This window comes from Trachypithecus francoisi, unplaced genomic scaffold, assembly GCF_009764315.1.
Source record: "Trachypithecus francoisi isolate TF-2019V2 unplaced genomic scaffold, Tfra_2.0 Lachesis_group5, whole genome shotgun sequence".
Classification (NCBI taxonomy): Eukaryota; Metazoa; Chordata; class Mammalia; order Primates; family Cercopithecidae; genus Trachypithecus; species Trachypithecus francoisi.
This window is the reverse complement of record NW_022681470.1, coordinates 60624420-60645373: the sequence shown is the minus strand read 5'-3', so window position 1 is coordinate 60645373 and position 20954 is coordinate 60624420. Positions and strand designations below refer to the sequence as shown.

The window sequence follows — 20954 nt, the reverse complement described above, 5'->3', positions numbered from 1 at the left end:
TCAAAGGGACCCTTTTAACAAAGAAACTGGTTGGATTCTAGAACTAAATCAAGGGTTCTTTTGGGCCAAAAGGGAGAAGGATCAAAGTTTATGCAATTCACCCATATCCTTTCCATTTTCTTAATCATCATTTAAAAAGAAAAAAAAAAAGGAAAGGAAGGGAAGGCAAAAGACAAAAAAGAATCTTGGAGAGGTTTGACTGGAAGGGCAGAAAGAGTTAGAGGCCTACAGGCCTTTAGGTGTAAGTTTTCAAAGTGGGAGAATTGAAAAACAATCACACTACTGGCGGATTTTTTTTTTTTTTTTTTTTGAGATGGAGTCTTGCTCTGTCACCCAGGCTGGAGTGCAATGGCCGGATCTCAGCTCACTGCAAGCTCCGCCTCCTGGGTTTACGCCATTCTCCTGCCTCAGCCTCCCGAGTAGCTGGGACTACAGGCGCCCGCCACCTCGCCCGGCTAGTTTTTTGTATTTTTTTTTTTTAGTAGAGACGGGGTTTCATGGTGTTAGCCAGGATGGTCTCGATCTCCTGACCTCGTGATCCACCCGTCTCGGCCTCCCAAAGTGCTGGGATTACAGGCTTGAGCCACCGCGCCCGGCCCATACTGGCGGATTTTATACATTCCATCTCTACCTCAACATATTTCACTTGGGGATATTTGTCTCCCTCTGAACCCTCAACTTAGCTTATAAATGGCACAGACTTATAGGATTAAATCCAGAATTCAGGAGATGAACATCAGGGGAGAATGTGGGGTGGGGTGATGCCAAGAGGATTGTCATCATTTCTTTAAAAATGGCAAGTGACTATCAAGGAGTAAATTCTACCATGACCTGCCTGGGGTTTGACTGGGCCCCACTACAAACCCCAAGTCAAACTTAAGTTGAAATCCTTGCAAGTCTGTGCTCTTCGTGGTCAGGTGGGGGTTCACACACACTGCTGTTTACACAGCAGTTGACATGACGATGAAAAGTCCCATCATCACCTCATAGATGCGACAGGCGAAAATGGAAATAGGGAAAACAGGGATGAGAGTCAGAGAAAGAAAATTCAAACCGATGTCTCTAGGCTCTGAAGAGAGCTGTCCGACTGTGGGAGCTGCGCTTGGTTGCAATCCACCGCATTGTTGTTTGTATTGGCGTATGGAGTGACATCACCATCCAACAGGAGCACCCCAGTCCCAAACTTAGAAGCCTTGTCAGGATTTTCCTCCTCTTCCTCATCCAGGAGTGGTGTTCGCGGCAACTCCTCATCTATGGCGAATTCAGGGTGGGTCATGAAGTTGTGGATGGAGTTTTGGTTGTAGGGTTTCTGAATGGTTTCATGGAGGGAACTATGGAACGCTTTGACCACTTTGATCTATACCAGGGGAAGGAAAAGGAGGATGAGAAAATAGGGAGGTGAGAATTGGCTGGCAGAACAAGGAGATGGTGGTTTTAGGAGAGAAACAAAACCCAAACTATAGAACATGACTGCTCAGCAACCGAAACCAAACACATATCAGAGGAGATCATGGGGCACTAGAAACATCACACGGCTCAACTGTCAAGCAGTGGAGTGGGCTGGGGTGAGTGATGGCAAACAATTAGGACATTTTGAAAGCTGCATTTAAAAAAGTAGAAAACCCAAAGCAACGTTAGCATTCCCAAACAATCTACTTTTAAAATGAAACAGAAAACAAGAAGTTTCATTAGTTCTTTCAGATGGAGGGCAAGGGCATGGGAACTAGATGCAAATTGATAGCCAAACTTAAAAAGATGATTCAGACATGTGGATTTCTGTGCTGAGGCCAAACATTTTGTGAATATGAAATTCTACATTGAGGTTTAGTTATCTGTTTAAGGACCTCAAAGAGCTAGCATACACCAATCTGCACATAATACACGTTGGGTGACGAGTGACCACGAATACTGTGCAGCCAGGCAGACAAACCAATCTTCATTTGTGTCAGCAGCATGCAGGAACTTAAAACTCTCCAGTAATAATTTGCCCTTTCAGCCAGGAAACATGCATATTTTTACATCCCACGACCACCACTGTGTCCCCTCCCAGCAAATAACACAGAACTTCACTCCTTCAGCCCCTTCCCTAGAAGTGGATAAAATACAGGTATCAAAAGATGCTTTCCTCCTGCCTACTGAGAAAAGACCTGGCTCTCATGATTCAAATGCACGTTCATGTCTCTGATACACAGCAACTGTGCCCAATCATGCTGCTTTCTCCAGCTGTTTCCAAATTGTGAAGAGGAGCATAGTCTTACGTGGAGAAGGGAATGAAAGGGACCAGTGAGAGAAACCTAATTCAGGAGGCGGTGCTACAAACAAGTGGCCTTTCTGATGGGGTGGATGAAGAGGATGAAGGAAAGGAAACCATGTGCAGTTTGTGCGGTTTTACTGGGCAAAAGGAGATGCATTGCCCAGTGTCATAGTCTCTGTCCTACTGTGCAAAAAGGAAGGGATTCGGTCAGTTCAGAGTCATGAAGAAAAAACTGACAATAATTGATTCCTGTGAACAGCTTTTGCTTGTCCACAGGCACCAGCAATTTTGGCAGCTCTGCATTTCCAAACTGTAGGTCTCTCTGAGGCGTGGCTTAGAATCGGGGGTGGTAGAATTGGGGTAGAGGGAGAGGGTTGGAGCTCCAAGAAGTTGGAGATAGGGGCCAGGGGAAAGGTAAACGGTTATAGGACAGTTTTAGTTGTTGGAAGGTGGCTGATCCTAGTCTTGTCCCAAAAATCTTCACTCAGAAAAGAAATGGGAGTAATGTGGGGGAAATTGTTGAGGTTGGGGGGGCGGTAGGAGTGATGAAGGTGGGAGTAAGGTACCTCTTTCATTCCTCTGCTGTATAAGCAAAAAGTATATTCCAGGAGAATAGGCAAGAATTTGGAGACAGCAGAGGATACAAAGAGTCAGCCAAATAAACTCTTTGGATCACCTGTTTCAGTGCTTCCTACCACCATACAGAACTTTCATAAATACCAATCAAAGGTGGTTCACTATCAATACTGTTGGTCTGTTTTCTCTGGAGGAGAATGTGTCTTTGCTGGCTAAGTCTTTCTTTATCTTGCCCCACTCTACTAAAGCCTGCAGACCCACCCGAGACTGAGGGTGCTCAAAGCTCAGAAGGCAAAGGACTCCTTGCCACTCAATAGCATCAGCTCAATACCTCAGCTAAGAAGAATCAGGGAGCATAGGCACACACTCACCATGCTGAACAGAAAGTGAGGACCACGTTTTTATTATCTGATTCCTATTTGACCATCTGATGGGAGAATTTTACCTGTCATGTTGCCTTTCCTCCAGATCTAGGTGAGATCAGATGGAATGGAGGCTCCATCTGGTCTTCAGGAAGCCTCAAGTTTTCATTGATCTACATAAAATCTCAGAGCAAGGCAATTTGGATTAAGTGAGTCCAAACCCAATGCCTTCTCCTTTGGCCCTGGCACAGATACACTGGCCAAGAGATGGGTCCAAAGCCATCCCACCCCATCAAAGCCGTCACTGTCAGGAGTGATGACATAGCTCACATTTTTCATATGCTTTCAAGATCTCAAAATTTCTACCGGCTATCACAGGAGGGCAGGTGCCTTTATCCACCAGTACATCATCTTCAATATCAGTGTTTCAACTTCCTGCTTCCATTCAATTGAATACTTTATTGAAAAAATTACATGTGAAGTCCACTATAGAAAATAAATTTGTAACAATTGGGATTGGAGTGAGGGTCTGGAGCCCTGTTTGTTAGCTTTTCCTCTCACCTGTTGCGGTGACCAATAATACTGTTACAGGTAAACAATGAGGGAGATAAAAGTGAATTGGGGATGAGTAGATGGAAAAAATACGGGAAACGTCTTTTGGGGAGCAAGAAACAGTCATCCAGCTAGACTGCAGGACTTCTGGAATCTAAACAGAAACCAGCCACCTGTAAGGAAGCTCATGTGAAGAGGGGTCAGAGAGCTAGGGGTGACCAGCTGGCTTGCTGGGTGGAGAGAAGGGGGAGGGAGGAGAGGGCATGGGGCTGCGCCAGGATGCCCCAACTCTGGTACTGGCCTCAGAGAACACATGCTGATGAACAACCACACACCATATCACCACCAATCCACCCAGGGCTGGCATCTCCCTTTCCTGGAGCATGATGCCTGGTGCATGAGCAGTGTATGGGGACAAGACAGGGCTAGAGAAGCAGGTGCAGGGAAAGCTTTGAGCACTCTCCACACCAACCCTTCCTTCCCTGGTCATTATTTCTCAAAACCTTGGGGAAATGTCTCTTCTGGGGCCCTGGCCTACAGGTGGAAGTGGCTGGTTGAAGGGCAACTCTTTTCGTGACTCAGGAGACTGGGTATGAGTGCTGAGGGCTACTCTCTGCAGCTCAATGAGTGGGCAGGTGAAGACTCCATTTCCTCAGCCAGAATATTCTGTAGTTTTCTGCTCTTGTTTTTTTTGACATGGAGTTTTGCTCTTGTTGCCCAAGCCGGAGTGCAATGGCATGATCTCAGCTCACTGCAACCTCTGCCTCCTGAGTTCAAGCGATTCTCCTGCCTCAGCCTCCAGAGTAGCTGGGATTACAGGCACCTGCCACCATGCCCAGCCATATTTTTTGTATTTTTAGTAGAAACGTGTCACCATGTCATGTTGGCCAGGCTGGTCTCGAACTCGTGACCTCAAGTGATCCACCCGCCTCGGCCTCCCAAAGTGCTGGAATTACAGGCGTGAGCCAACACACCGGGCAGTTTTCTGCTCTTATCAGAAACCGGGAGAAAAGGATTAGGGCCTCCCTATGCAGGGAAATCTTAGAGATCTATCTAAAGAAGGTTGGACAAACAGTTGGTTTCATTTGGAGATCTGGAATGGGAAAGAGGGTTTTAAAATGTATGGCTATAACTTCTAGGAGCTCCAACTAAAAAAGGACAGCTGGAGAAAGAGCAGGTGTGGCCTGTCTCTCCTCTGATCTTCTGGTCTTTGAGGGTTTGGAGCACACCCTCTACCAGCTCCTCTATATGATCCCAGTAGGCTCAGTCTTCTGCTTAGTCTCCTTCCACCATCAAACCATCAGGATATCTGACACTAACTCTTCCTACCAGAAAGCGATGATTAAAACAGAACAGAAGCTAGTTAGAAGGGGATGGCAGAACTAGAAGGAAAAAAGGAATTAAGAGAGGAATATGAAAGAACGGGTGCGAGAGGTTCCTGGATATTTGCAGAGCAAGACTTTGTTAGTTCTTTCTTGCCTGTTTTTCTGACCTAAAGAAATCGTATGTATCTCTATCAAGTCCCACCCCCATCAGAACACTTTGGCTAAAGAGACAAAACAAATCTAAGTCTGGTCAACCCACACAGTCCGTGATCATGTGAACCACAGACAAGGCGACTGTTCTTTCTTCAGCCCCTTTCCAGAGGTGGGAGTGGGTGAGGTTGGGAATGTGGGAGGAAGGAACAGACTGACCACTCAGATATTTGAAACCCACATTATATTTAATACAGATAAACTCCTTCCCACATTATCAGCAAAGAGCTGGCTACCTTCTCTCTCCTCTCTGAGTCCCATTTGGGGAAGGGAAAATGACCAAGAATAGGAGGGCATAAGCATTAGCAAGAATCCAAGAATCTACCAATGGGAACACCAGATCTTAGGTTGTGAGTTGATAACATTCCAATGGAAAGTCGGGCTGAGAAAGGGGTTCCTGAAACTTTATGTGCGAAAAAAGTGCTGGCTATTGGTGAAACAATCAAACTAGAGAAAAGGAGAAGCAAAATAAAAGGGACTCCTCTTTAGAAACTCCTAAAAGTTTAGTAAATGAAGAAAAAACGTTATTTTGACTACTTTATATATTTCTCCTACCTTGATGTGAATTAACTGATTTTTTGTTTCTTGAGACAGAGTCTTGCTCTGTGACCCAGGCTGGAGTGCAGTAATGCAATCTTGACTCACTGCAACCTCCACCTCCTGGGTTCCAGCGATTCTCCTGCCTCAGCCTCCTGAGTAGCTGGGACTACAGGCGCATACCGCCATGCCCGGCTAATATTTGTATTTTTTTTTAGTAGAGACAGGGTTTCACCATATTGGCCAGGCTGGTCTTGAACTCCTGACCTCATGTGATCCACCCACTTTGGCCTCCCAGAGTGCTGGGATTACAGGCGTGAACCACCGTGCTTGGCCTTTTTTTTTTTTTTGAGACGGAGCCTCACTCTGTCACCCAGGTTGGAGTGCAATGGTATGATCTCGGCTCACTGCAACCTCCGCCTCCTGGGTTCAAGTGATTCTCCTGCCTCAGCCTCCCAAGTAGCTGGGATTACAGGCACACACCATATTGGCCGGCTAATTTTTGCATTTTTGTAGAGACAGGGTTTCGCCATGTTGGCCAGGTTGGTCTTGAACTCCTGACCTCAGGTGATCTGCCCACCTCAGCCTCCCAAAGTGTTGGGATTATAGGCATGAGCCACTGCGCCCAGCCAAGATTAACTGATTTTTAAACTGGAGTCCCTGAAAAGTAAAAAAATGGAGATATTTAACCATATACATTTTGAAGTGACCTATCTTCTTTTCTTCACCTATAGCTACAATTTTTTTTTTTTTTTTTTTTTTTTTTTTGAGACAGAGTCTTGCTCTGTTGCCCAGGTTGGAGTGCAGTGGCACAATCTCGGCTCACTGCAACCTCTGCCTCCTGAGTTCAAGTTGATTCTCCTGTCTCAGCCTCCTGAGTAGTTGGGACTACAGGCACCTGCCACCACGCCTGGCTAATTTTTTTGTATTTTTAGTAGAGATGGGGTTTCACCGTGTTAACCAGGATGGTCTTGATTTCCTGACCTCATGATCCGCTTTGGCCTCCCAAAGTGCTGGGATTACAGGGGTGAGCTACCGTGCCTGGCCAGCTACAACTTTTATGCTAAAATTGCCAGGCGGCAATACAATGGTAGCCAAATGGACTATTATTGTTGACCAAGTTTAATATTGGCTCAATTATGACAGGTCCACTAGTCAAAACACACCCACGGGCACATTAGCTCCCTTCCACCTTTCCTCAAAAGATCCCAAACCTTGACCCCACGTAAAGAAAATTCCTGGGTTTTCATTTGGCCTAATCTCACTTCTAAGCATAGGACATAGAGTTCAGACTCAAAGGAGCAGGAGGAGAGGAGAGAAACAACAGCATATCCCAGCAAAGCAACAAACAAACAGACAAACAAAAAAGGCAAAACAAAACAAAACTCAAGAAAAGGAAGAAACGAGCAATGCAGGGGAACAATCAGAAAACAGAATTATTGTCTTTAAAACAGTTAAGATTTAATAGCTTTTCTACATTACAAAAATAAAATACAAGGGCACACAGGCTGGTTTTAGAGTAGGATTTTTGTCTTTTCTTCCCTTAAATCAAAATATCAAAAGGAAAAACCGAAAGAAAAGATAACCATGGTTGGTTAAAGTGGATGCCACGTGCTGTCTTGTGGTCATTTTAGCAAATCATGCATCATAATAGACTATCACTCACTGCCCATAGGAGGAGATGAAACAGCAGGAACAGAAGTGGTGGGGGAAGATTTGACTGGTGCAACTGCTACATAGGATGAACTAGGAACAAGTTTTACATCAAGGTGTTGACCCATGTTCTGTCGCCTTAGGACTCCCTTAAAAGAGGCTCCCGTCTGGAATGTGTTAATTACGTCGATCTGCAAAGAATCAGAGAGTGAGACAGCTTTGCTCCACAGTTGGAGAGGTGAAGAAATAGGAAGGGAGGGTCATGGAAGGTTTGGGAAGTGGGGATGGAAGTAGATGGGAAAAGGGGACAGAAGACAGCTAGAGAGAGCTTCCCTCCCACACAAAGCAATGGTGAGAAGGGGAAAAACGTTAATTGCGTATCATACTTCATTTAGGGAATAATTTGCCAGGGAGTCCCAAACGCCCAGCCAGAATCTAGTTTTCTCTTCCCTTTGAATCCATGGTGGGCATTTGAGGTGTAGAGGGGGCCAAGAGTATTTAAAATTTGAAGGGACTTTTCCCTACTCCATCACCCCTAACAGCTAGACAGATTGTTCATTGTTTTTACCTGTACTCTTATTTTTTTTTTTTGAGATGGAGTCTCACTCTGTTGCCCAGGCTGGAGTGCAGTGCCGTGATCTTGGCTCACTGCAACCTCCACCTACAGGCCCATTTTTACCTGTACTCTTAAAAATAAGGTAAACAATTTAAGATTCTGAAGGCAAATTATGTATTACTGAATTTCAAGGCTCAGGAACTTCTTAATCAATTCAATCGACTACCTATTTTTGCAGATTTTCCAGGAAAATAACTAACTCATGTGTTTAAATAAAAAACAGGGGCCGTGTAGTAGCCAATATACAAGTGGCCATGATGGAAAGGCCCCTGGGCCATGAGTTGCTGGGGGCTCATCCTCCTCTGGGTATCTTGTCTGAGTTATCCCTTCCCTGTGCTGAAGTAGGCAAGGTCCCTGAGAATGGAGCTCAAGAACCCAGTGGCCAAGCCCACTATAGAGCATGCTACTAAGTGCATTAATGCATTAGAGATTCTGAAATGTCTGGCAGAAATGCTGACAGTAACTCGGCAATTAGACTGAGGGAGGGGGAGGAATAGGTTTTGGTTAGCAGTTGTTGAAATAGCTACAGTTTGAGACTTACACAAGTAGTCTCTGGTTTTCAGTGCGCTGTTCCTCAGAGACAGAGGCAATTACATTTTCTTGCTTTCTTTTTTTTTTCAGACAGAGTCTTGCTCTGTCACCCAGGCTGGAGTGCAATGGCACAATCTTGGCTCACTGCAACCTCCGCCTGCTGGGTTCAAGCCATTCTCCCGCCTCAGCCTCCTGAGTAGCTGGGACTACAGGTGCGCACCACCACGCCCAGCTAATTTTTAAATTTTTAGTAGAGATGGAGTTTCACCATGCCAGTCAGGCTGGTCTCGAACTCCTGACCTTGTGATCCACCCTCCTCGGCCTCCCAAAGTGCTGGAATTACAGGTGTGAGCCACTGCGCCCGGCCATGCCATTCATTTTCTGACAATGGTCCTGATCTAGGGCCTCAATCAACTCTACCATCCTTATCCCTGACCCCTAAGTAACAAGGATGAAATCAAAAGGAATTTCCTTTAACCTTCATGAAACTGGTAGAATAATCTTAGAAATATCTATCTGCTTAATGCCAAGGGTTAATCTACCAGGAATGTAGGAAAGGTGCTGATTCCATTAACTGGACTTCATTTTCCCAGGAGGGAAGATGAGAAAGCAGGCAGAATGTGAGTGAGATAGTTCTTTTATAAAGCTTCCTGAGAAGCCATGAGCTGTTTAGGGCTAGTTTCTGGATCCAGATTACAGTTTGAGCTGAAACACCACTGCTTCCTCTGCTTCCTCACATTATTCAGTTTTAGTTCCCTGGGACTGAGGAGCTTGAACCTGCAGGAGGAGAGGGTTTACACTTGGGGTTGGGGGGGCGTGGGTGGCGGTTCCAGCTCCATAGAAGAAGGGACTGTAGAGATACCTTCTTCGGTGCTTGTTGGAGTTACAAGGTCCCAACCCTCACAATTCTAGTCTCTAAGTTTCCTAACACCTCCCATACCAAAGCACTGTGATGAGAATGACAACAAAGATCAACGTGCAGATGACAGGGGGTTTTGTTAGAACCCAGCTGAGGTTGAAGGGCTGATGTTGGGAGCGGACCTCAGGGATCCAGGTACACGTTAGCATCATTAGCCTCATCAACTTCCGGAGTCAGGTGCATCCTGGGATGGTGTGAATTTGGTCACGGTGGCATCTTGAACAAGCCTCACTTTAGGCTTTAATGCCATTGTGGCCCAACTGCCTCATGCTCCAACAATGGGGAAAGGTAGTATACCTAAAGCTATATAGGCAGTGAAACCAAAAAGACCTTATAGAGAGGTGCATAGTCAAGGAAATAGAAATTGGTAGTGGAGGGGAAGGAAGACCCATAAATCTCAGCCTCCCAGGACAGAAGACTGGAAAGGAGCAAGGAGGCACTGGACTGAGGGAATCGTGGCTAGGAGAAAAGAAATCATGTAGTAGAAGCAGCGCTTGATCCTGGAGAAAAGAAAAGCAAAGACAGGTTATTTTGGAAAGAGCAGACCCACAGGAAAGCACTGGGGGCTTTAGAGATGGGAGCCAAAGGCGCCAGGTTCTATGGGTACTCGGACTCAGCGGCCTGGACAGTGGGGTGGGGTAGGCAGTGGGCATGGGGACTCTGGATGCCACGAGGCACTTTGTGCAGGTCCCGCTGGAATTTTTCTTTCTGGGAGGAGGAACTCGAGAGAGGGAAAAGGAACCCTAGTGTTTCCCTACCTAGCCCTTTTCCACTTTTCTTTTTCTTTTCTTTTTTTTTAAATTCAGCTCTTTATATAATGTCCCTTGTAAAAATGAAAGAACAAAAACAAACTAAAAAAGAGAGGCAGGGTAAATTTTTTTTTTTTTTAAAGGAAAGGAAAGAGAGGAAAAGGAAATAAAATAAGATAATTTATTGCTTCTCCTCAGCATCCTCCTTGGTCTCCTCCTTCACTGAGAGAACTTCTAGCTTTTCCGCCACTTTTTCGGCATGATTGTTTTTGCCTGATCCTGGCCAAGTCGCCTCCTGGAGTCTGTCTTCTTGAAACTCAATGACCAAAGGAAGCCAAGTGGATGCATTCAAGCACCGCCTAGACCATGGTCAGGCTGCTCAGTGACATCTGGTCACTTGCCACCACAGCTGCAGTCCAGCCTCACGGCAGAGGTGACCAAGCCCTCTGAGAGACAAACCGAGGACCACTGTAAAGCACCTTCTGGTGAGCTCCAGGCAGTGCCCGGACTCCAATGCCTGCCCAATTGGATGTGAGGCCAGCAACATGGAGAAGTGCTCAGGGCTCCCCAGGAAGCACCTGTGTCCCTAGGGAGCTGCATCGCCCTGGATAGGTGAGGCAGCCACAGCACCCTGGAATGTTTATCTGGCAGACAGAAAAAGCACCCGCCTGGAAGTATAGTCAGGTGCAGAGTGAGTCTGCAATCCATTTTTCTTTTTCTTGACAGAGTCTTGCCTTGTTGCCCAGGCTGGTGTGTAATGGCACAATCTTGGCTCACTGCAACCTCAGCCTCCTGGGTTCAAGTGATTCTCCTGCCTCAGCCTCCCGAATAGCTGGGATTACAGGCGCCCACCACCACGCCCAGCTGATTTTTTGTTGTTGTTGAGATGGAGTCTTGCTCTGTCACCCAGGCTGGAGTGCAATGGCTGGATCTCAGCTCACTGCAAGCTCCGCCTCCCGGGTTTACACCATTCTCCTGCCTTAGCCTCCCAAGTAGCTGGGACTACAGGCACCCGCCACCTCGCCGGGCTAGTTTTTTGTATTTTTTTAGTAGAGACAGGGTTTCACTGTGTTAGCCAGGATGGTCTTGATCTCCTGACCTCGTGATCCGCCCGTCTCGGCCTCCCAAAGTGCTGGGTTTACAGGCTTGAGCCACTGCACCCGGCCGATTTTTGTATTTTTAGGAGAGCCGAGGTTTCACTATGTTGTCCAGGCTGGTCTTGAACTCCTGACCTCGTGATCTGCCTGCCTCAGCCTCCCAAAGTGCTGGGATTACAGGCGTGAGCCACCACACCCGGCCTCTTTTCCACTTTTCTATCTGTTGTCTTGCTTATACGAGATAAGTTCCTACCAGGTATGTAGTTTAGAATATTCACTTCATCTATCTCTCGTATACACTAAGGAGGTGGGGTTGACTGGAGAACTTTCTTTCTTTTTTTTTTTTTTTGAGACGAGTCTCACTCTGTCACCCAGGCTGGAGTGCAATGGCATGGTCTCAGGTCACTACAACCTCCGCCTCCCGGGTTCAAGTGATTTTCCTGCCTCAGTCTCCCAAGTAGCTGGTACTACAGGCATGTGCCACCGTGCCTGGCTTGTATTCTTAGTAGAGACAGGGTTTCACCATCTTGGCCAAACTGGTCTTGAACTTGCGACCTCAGGTGATCCACCTGCCTCTGCCTCCCAAAGTGCTGGATTGCAGGTGTGAGCCACTACACCTGGCCTTTTGTTTTTTTGAGACAGAGTTTAGCTCTTGTTGGCCAGGCTGGAGTACAATGGCATGATCTTGGCTCACTACAACCTCTGCCTCCCGGGTTCAAGTGATTTTCCTGCCTCAGTCTCCCAAGTAGCTGGTACTACAGGCATGTGCCACCGTGCCTGGCTTGTATTCTTAGTAGAGACAGGGTTTCACCATCTTGGCCAAACTGGTCTTGAACTTGCGACCTCAGGTGATCCACCTGCCTCTGCCTCCCAAAGTGCTGGATTACAGGTGTGAGCCACTGCACCTGGCCTTTTGTTTTTTTGAGACAGAGTTTAGCTCTTGTTGTCCAGGCTGGAGTACAATGGCATGATCTTGGCTCACTACAACCTCTGCCTCCCGGGTTCAAGCAATTCTCTTGCCTCAGCCTCCTGAGTAGCTGGGATTACAGGTATGTGCCACTACGCCCAGCTAATTTTGTATTTTTAGTAGAGACGCAGTTTTTCCATGTTGGTCAGGCTGGTCTCGAACTCCTGACCTCAGGTGATCCACTCACCTCGGCCTCCCAAAGTGCTGGGATTACAGGTGTGAGCTACCACGCCTGGCTGACTGAGGAACTTTCTAAAACATTTGCAAGGCCAGTTTTAGACAGTGAAACTTATTAACTTATTTAGAAGATCTCCAGCCAATCGGCAGAGAGAAATACGCCTGTTCTCTGGAGACCACCCTTGAGATCTTGGAATTTACAGTGTTTTTCAGATGGAAAATCTCAGGATTAAAACAATAAAGCTATGTGGGGTGAGAGCAGGGGAAGACAGAATTATCAATGCCTAGACCAGCCCATTCACCCAGGGGAAAGTAGTTATAATTGATGCATGGAAAGTGGGAAAAAAAAAAAAGTTATTGTGGGGCTATAGGCAGGGGTGGCTTCTATCCCATTTCAGAAATTGCAAGAAGGGAAGAGGCTTGAAGAAATTATTGCTTCCTCCTTGTCAGGAAGCAAGTTTGAATCCTGCAAAAGATGCTCAGACATCAACAGACTACTGTCATTTTTACACATGAAACCATCAGATTCCCCACCATGGCCTTACACTTTGAATGGGGGAGATATAACAAGGTGAGTTTCTTTTACAAAGACCCTTCCAGATAGCATCTATTCCTATAATGGCAGTGTGTGGAAGCTAGATTAAGTGAATGCTGGGTATGTTGGCATATTGTTATTGTCTAACTCCTTCCTTCTGAAGGGAGGGAAAAACTGAACATAAGAGACCTGAGACCTTCAGCATAAGAGATCTTATGCTGAAGCTTGCCCATTTGACAGAGGATAGCAGGGTGGGCTTTAGGGTCAACCCAGAGCTAAAGGACTATGCTAATGGCCTCCCATGGTCTAGGTCATTTGACTCCTCTCCTCTCAGAGGACCCCACACAGATCCCTTTGCCCATCTGTCCTGAAGCTGAGGATCTAGGGCTGCCCATCAGTAGTGAGCCTTTGGAAGGGAAGAGATGCTGGCCAACAAGAACTGCTGCCCTCCCAACACCTTCCAAAATGGGAAGCTTCTTCTCCCAAGGGAAGGACAGACCAGTATCAGAATACCTGAGTCTGGATACGGTTCAGGCCCCGGAACCAGAGGATCTGGCCTCGGCGCAGCTCCATCTCAGCATGGTCAATCTCATCCAGCCCCTCAGCATCCTTGGTGATCTCCTCTTTGGTGGTGCCATGCCCAGCCTCCTTCAGGAACTTCAGGGATCGGGTAGGTATTGCGGAGATGAACTGAAAACAAGTGCAGTGAAGAGGGAGACATCAGAATCAGTGTGAGAAGAGCTGTCAGTCAACTTACATGAGCCAGGCCCTTGGGCAGGTTACTCTTTGTCCTACCATTCTTCCCATTGGAAGAGCAGTGGACAGAAGTACGAATCCATCCAGGCAAGCATTCTCCAAGTGCCCACCAGTGGTCAGGCTCTTAGGAAGGTTTTCTGTCTTTATGAACCCACACAAAAGAGAGCTTATATTCTAGTAATCGACCAGCCATCTGCCTGGTCATATACTTCATTTTTCTCTTTCTGTCTCATTTCTTCTGTTCCATTTTGCAATCTGTCTTTTAAGGTTAACAGAACTATACTGCATGGTAGGCAGTAGGAAGGGACAGAGACCAGGACCTGGGGGAAAACAGTCTGGGGAGAAGACGGTGATATCATATATGTATGGGCAAGGGGTTGAGAAGGGTATTGGAAATGAATGGCCCCTTTCTTAGTTGCCACATGCAAAGTAGTTTCTGTGTTACAAACTCTCATGAAAGGATACCGAAAGTTTTCTTGGGCTTGAGGTGAGGAAGTGGATGGGATAGTCCATGGAGGAAGGGACACATGAGTATTATCACAAGACAAGGAGCAGTACATTGGGCTTGAAATTCAAAATAAATTTCCCGGTGAGCTCAGCACCTCTCAGTCATTTCTTTCCAGACAAGATGAGGAGCAGCCAGGGCTCACGTGGGGAAGAGGGACTGTATGGGCAATCTGATATGGAGTCAAGTGTTTTGAAATGGGAAGAATGCCAGAGCTCTGCTTCCGGATGTGGAAAGAGCTGTTGTGATACAGAAGGAAGGCTGCTGTCTGGCGTCAAGGCCCCATGGCCACATGTGAGGCAAGAGCCAGAACAGAGTTTCAAACAACAGGTGAAACAACCAAGCTTTACCAAAGCATAAAACTGCTTTAGGAACTCACTGATTTAAAAAATATATATAGGGAGGGCTGGGTGCAGTGGTTCATGCCTGTAATCCCAGCACTTTGGGAGGCTGAGGCAGGAGGATTCCTTGAGCCCAGGAGTTTGAGATCACCCTGGGCAACACAGTGAGACCCCCATCTCTTTATTTTTTGTTTTTTGAGATAGAGTCTCACTCTTGTCACCCAGGCTGGAGTGGAGTGTCATGATTTCGGCTCATTGCACTCTGCCTCCTGGGTTCAAGCAATTCTGCCTCAGCCTTCCAAGTAGTTGGGATTACAGGCACGTGCCACTGTACTTGGCTAATTTTTTTTGTATTTTTAGTAGAGACAGGGTTTCACCATATTGGCCAGGCTGGTCTGAAACTCCTGACCTCAGGTGATCTGCTCGCCTTGGCCTCTGAAAGTGTTGGGATTACAGGCATGAATCACTGTGCCTGGCTTGAGACCCTCATCTCTTTAAAAAAAAAAAAGAAAAGAAAAGAAAAGAAGAAGAAATTAATCAGGGAGGCATCTAGGTGTAAAATAAATAACTAGCAGGTTTAGAGGGGGAGGCCTGAAGCTCCAGAAAGAGCTCTTCGAGGCCAGTTAGGGCAAAGTGTCTATTACCTGGGTGGCTGGGCACTAAGGGATTGTTTGCAAAGACCTGGGGTCTGTAAAGAGAGGCATAGCCCAGGCCAGAGTGGAGGATGAGGGAGGTTTGTAAAGTGGTATTAAGGAAGAAGCGCAACTATTAGACTTAATGATACTATTATAATCTTAATAGCTTAAAATTTGAATGAGTATTTATAAGGTATTAGACATTATTCTAAGTCTTTTCTGTATAGTAACTGATTCACTAATTAACAATGACCTTGTTTTCCTAAGTTGAAGACACTGAGACACAGATTGGTTATGTAACTTGCCCAAGATGATTCAGTTTATAAAAAGGAGAGCTGAGGCCGGGCACAATGGCTCAGGCCTGTAATCCCAGCACTTTTAGGAGGCCACGGCGGGTGGATCGCCTGAGGTCAAGAGTCTGAGACCCGCCTGGCCAACATAGTGTAACCCTGTCTCTAATAAAATACAAAAAATTAGCTGGGCGTGGTGGCAGGCGCCTGTAATCCCAGCTACTTGGGAGGTTGAGGCAGGAGAATGGCGTGGACCCGGGAGGTGGGAGGTTGCCGTGAGCCAATATCGTGCCACTGCACTTCAGCATCGGCAATAAGAATGAAACTCCGTCTCAAAAAAAAATAAAAGGGAACTGGGCTGGGTGCGGTGGTTCACGCCTATAATCCCAGCACTTTGGGAGGCCAAGGCAGGCAGATCATGAGGTCAGGAGTTTGAGACTAGCCTGGCCAACAAGGTGAAACTCTGTATCTACTAAAAATATAAAAATTAGCCAGGTGCAGTGGTGGGTGCCTGTAATCCCAGCTACTTGGGAGGCTGAGGCAAGAGAATTGCTTGAACCCAGGAGGCAGAGTTTGCAATGAGCCAAGATCACACCACTGCACTCCAGCCTGGGTGACAGAGCAAGACTCTGTCTCAGGAAAAAAAAAAAAAGAGAGAGCTGGATTCAAACCCAGACAGTCATTCCCAGAGTCCAACCGCAGGCCACATTGCTACTCTAGAGATCTTGTAAATCTGAATTTATCTCAGATAAAAGTTAAGCATTCCACCCAGATAAAGCCATGGCAAGAAACAGAAGAGGCTGGGAGCCCTGAATTATGTCAGCCTGGCAGCCCACAGCCAGGTTGCTGCCTCAGGAGAATAAAGATACATGTCTTGTAAACTCTTCTATTTCTAAGACCCTTATTATATTTACTTTTTTGTAGCAAAATTCCATTGAAAAGTTTCGTTTCTGTCTCAGAGAAGCTAAGGGATTTTTCTATCTCCAGGTATGGTTAGAGAAGAATTCTGAAACCTCTGAAGTGATCACTCCACCTTGAGATCCTATGAGATGGCAAGAACTTAAAAACTTGAGTGGGGGTGGGGAGGAAAGAAGAGAAGATGAAGAGGAGGAGCTGGGGGGGTCTCCACAGTTGCTTGATCCATCTCCTGTAGAGGAGGGGAGGTCTGCAGGCTGCGAGAATGCACCAGGAGGGTGTGCCGGTACTCACCTGGCCCCACAGAAGTTCTCCAAGCCCAATGAAGAGGCACCACAACCACTGGGACAGGCTGAGGCTCGTACAACTGAAGGGTTTACCCCCAAATTCCACGATGAAAATCTAGAACAGAGAAAGGAGCAGCCCGCCATCAAGGAAATAAGACTAATAGGCAGCTGGCCCTCCAGCCAAGGCCCCCAAAGCCACATCATCCCACTGCCTCAGGATCCTTGGGTGCAAGTCCTGATTTGCTTGCAGGGGAAGGGAAAAGAAGAAATCTCAAAGGGGAGACAGACAAAAACAGCCTTTACAGAGCACTGTGACGGGGAGACAGACATAGTTACTGTGACTATGATTCACAGACGATCTGGAGGAGGTAGGGGAGCTGGAGGCTTCCTGTGACTAAAAGCCAGTTAGTGACAAGGAGAAGGTACAGTGGTGGAGTGAGGAACTGAGGATGAGGTGGGAGGATTGCCTGAACCTGGGTGATTGAGGCTGCACTCCAGCCTGGGTGACAGAGAGACAGAGAGATCCTGTCTCAAACAAACCAAAAAAAAGGCCGGGTGCGGTGGCTCAAGCCTGTAATCCCAGCACTTTGGGAGGCCGAGACGGGCGGATCACGAGGTCAGGAGATCGAGACCATCCTGGCTAACACGGTGAAACCCCGTCTCTACTAAAAACTACAAAAAACGAGCCGGGCGACGTGGCGGCGCCTGTAGTCCCAGCTACGCGGGAGGCTGAGGCAAGAGAATGGCATGAACCCGGGAGGCGGAGCTTGCAGTGAGCTGAGATCCGGCCACTGCACTCCAGCCTGGGCGACAGAGCGAGACTCCGTCTCAACAAAAAAAAAAAAAAGAAAAAGAAAAAGAAAAAGAAAAAGAAAAAAAGGCCAGGCACAGTAACACTTTGGGAGGCAGGAGGATTGCTTGAGGCCAGGAGTTTGAAACCAGCCTGGGCAACAGAGTGAGATCCCATCTCCATTTTTAAAATTAAATTTAAAAAAAGGAATTGAGGATGGGGATAAATAAAGGGAGGTACCCTGCTGAGGGATGGGACAGGAGCTCTTCTGTTACATAGTCAGCTCATAGTCTCGTGTCGGAGGAGTGCAAGCTGGGCTGACTATGTAACATATGTGTATCCCATTACTTCTCTTTCTCTGAGTTGCACAACACTTTTTATCATAAGCCCTTCAGAACAAAGGGGCAGGGACAGGGAGAGTCTATACTAGATGTGCATGCACATTTCATATAGGCTGACAGGAGCCACAGAAAGGGACTAGAAGAGAATGACACTTCTTCTGGTCACTCTGTGAAATTTCTGTGTGTTTAGAAAGATCATGAAAGGATTTTAGAAGTATTATTTTATTTCCAGTCAACATGCTGCCCTGCACTGGAGCTCTTGACACACTGGGCTCTAATTCTAGAGCAATATGCAAAAGAAAGCAAATTGGGAATCCCAAAGTCCCCCAGTTCCCTCATTCCTTTTCTTAGGTATGTAGGGAGCCCTGTCCCAGTCCCCATAATTCCCTCATTCCTTTTCTCAGGTATGTAGGCAACCCTGGCTCCCAGCTTCTGCCCTTTATCATCCTAGATCTCCTGCCCCAACTGCAGATAGAATCACACCTGGCAGATGAATGTGCCCAAGACTACAGAGCAGAAGATAATGTTGCGGTAGATGCCTGAAAAGACGTTCTTCTCTCCATGGATCTTTCGGGAGTTGATTTCATTGAAGAGCTGCATCAGCACGAAGGTGTTAAAAACAATGGTATAGTGCTGGGTGGGTGGTGAATGTAGAGGTGCCTTCCTCCCACTATCAATATCAAAGAATTTCTCACCTAGTGGGGAGAGGAGAAGCACTGGAGGTTAAGTGTGGTCTGAACTAAAAGTCAGAATGTGTTGGTACAGCTATACTGCTTGCTTATGGCTGGTGTCCATTCTAATTGATCAATATCTGAGCTGTACTAGTTATTTATTTTTTTGACACAGGGTCTCACTCTGTTGCCCAGGCTGGAGTGCAGTGGTGTGATCACGGTTCACTGCAGCCTGGACCTTCCTGCTCAAGTGATCCTTCCACCTCAGCCTCCCAAATAGCTGGGACTACAGGCGTGCACCACCATGCCTGACTAATTTATTGTTGTACTAGTTATTACATATTTCAAATGTTAGTTCTGGTCTTCACTTATTTTACCTTCCCTCTCAGTTTGCTGCATTGATACCTGCTCTCATGTAGTGCAGCACGGTAGTAAGACTATGTGCGTTGGAGTCAGGCAATCACAGGTTTGAATTTTAGTGCAACTATGTACTCATTATGGGACCTGAGCTTAATTTTTTGCATCTATAAGAAAGAAATAGGCCGGGTGTGGTGGCGCATGCCTGTAATCCCAGCACTTTGGGAGGCCGAGGCGGGCAGATCACAAGGTCAGGAGATCAAGACCATCCTGGCCAACATGGTGAAACCCTGTCTCTACTAAAAATACAAAAATTAGCCAGGTGTGGTGGCGCATGACTGTAATCCCAGCTACTCGGGAGGCTGAGGCAGGAAAACCGCTTGAACCTGGGAGGCGGAGGTTGCAGTGACCTGAGTTAGCGCCACTGCACTCCAGCAAGACTCCATCTCCAAAAAAAAAAAAAAAAAGAATAAAGCCTACCTTGTAAAATTATTATCGAGTACAGACAGTACACACAGTACTGTCTGTATTCGAGAGTACTGTATGAGTACATATAGTAGCATAATGCACCATGTAGCAGAGCACAGGAAGCACTGGGAGGTGAAGCTGCACTTATTCCTGGTCTGTGTGCTTGCTCTCACGCTACCTTCTTTCTCTGCCTCCACCTCCAACCAGCACCCCAGCTGCTAGCCCACCCCCAAAGTGGCTCACCCGCAAAGACAAGGATAAAGATGACAAGGAGCTGATAGAATGCATGGCCCAAGATGTTCTTCATCATAGTGCGCGATATCAGAGGCTTATTTCGGCCATAGGGGCGCCGCTTCAACAGAGATTCCGTAGGGGGCTCTGTGGCCAGGGCCAATGAAGCAAAAGTGTCCATGATTAGATTAACCCACAACATCTGCACAGCTTTCAGTGGGGAATCCTGGTGGGAAGAAGAACCAGTCCTTTTAGCTTTTCTCAGAAACCAGCCCACCTTTGCCCTTTTGAAGGCCCAGCTCCCACGACCCACCTAGACTTGGAATCTGGCCACTTCCTAGCTGAGTGACTGTGATAAACTTTTTTTTTTTTTTTTTTTTTTTTTTTTTGAGACGGAGTCTTGCTCTTTCGCCCGGGCTGGAGTGCAGTGGCCGGATCTCAGCTCACTGCAAGCTCCGCCTCCCGGGTTTTTACGCCATTCTCCTGCCTCAGCCTCCGGAGTAGCTGGGACTACAGGCGCCCGCCACCTCGCCCGGCTAGTTTTTTGTATTTTTAGTAGAGACGGGGTTTCACCGTGTCAGCCAGGATGGTCTCGATCTCCTGACCTCGTGATCCGCCTGTCTCGGCCTCCCAAAGTGCTGGGATTACAGGCTTGAGCCACCGCGCCCGGCCAACTGTGATAAACTTACTTAACTTCCTTGAGCCTCAAGTTCCTCACCCGTAAAAAGGGGATAATAATACCTACTTCACAAGGTCATTTTTGAAGAACACAGATAGTGCATATAAATGCTTATTATAGTGGCTGACACATAAGTGCTAAGTGAAGGCCTGTAAGTTACCATCATTCCACATAAGCAGATGAAGACAGCAGACTTAGAAGAGCTAACTCCTGTCCCAACGTCACGGGGAAACCCTGTCTTTACTCTTCAGTAAATACACCATACCCTCCACTCCATATTCCTTAGCCCCTGACTCATCCCTCCCGTCTCAGCCCACCTACACCCCTTCACCTGAGTGATACAGGCTCCAGTGAAGGCTACAATCACGGCCACCACGTTGACAGTGAGTTGGAACTGCAGGAACTTGGAGATGCTGTCATAGACGTTTCGTCCCCACATCACTGCCTTCACAATGCTGGTGAAGTTGTCATCTGTTAGGATGATGTCTGAAGCCTCCTTTGCTACATCTGTGCCTGCGATGCCCTGAGGTAAGATGGGAGGGAAAATAGTGAGGGAGTGGATAAAGCCCAGGCTCCATTTCCTGACCTCCAGGAAGCTTTAGACTTCGTTGTAAATACCACAGGGCAC

General features: G+C 47.0%; 1 protein-coding gene and 1 non-coding gene across 10 annotated transcripts in view; both read right to left on the bottom strand.

Moving 5' to 3' along the window:
* Positions 1-665: 665 nt before the first annotated feature.
* ATP2B4 (ATPase plasma membrane Ca2+ transporting 4) overlaps positions 666-20954 on the bottom strand; it is a 113471-nt gene continuing 93182 nt past the window's right edge. For 6 of the 9 annotated variants that reach the window (XM_033197754.1, XM_033197751.1, XM_033197752.1 and 3 more), the window contains 6 exons: positions 20658-20849; positions 19660-19873; positions 18404-18615; positions 16797-16904; positions 13574-13750; positions 666-1357 (listed from right to left, as the gene is read on the bottom strand). In XM_033197754.1, the coding sequence (XP_033053645.1) occupies positions 1049-1357; positions 13574-13750; positions 16797-16904; positions 18404-18615; positions 19660-19873; positions 20658-20849 (1212 nt within the window). In that variant the 3' untranslated portion in view covers positions 666-1048. Of the gene's footprint in view, positions 1358-7482; positions 7661-13573; positions 13751-16796; positions 16905-18403; positions 18616-19659; positions 19874-20657; positions 20850-20954 lie in introns of all 9 variants that reach the window. The other 3 variants (XM_033197758.1, XM_033197759.1, XM_033197760.1) reach the window with 2 other exon arrangements.
* On the bottom strand, positions 10861-10985 carry LOC117077072. The gene has a single exon (XR_004434658.1). It is a non-coding gene; the product is annotated as a small nucleolar RNA SNORA77 (small nucleolar RNA).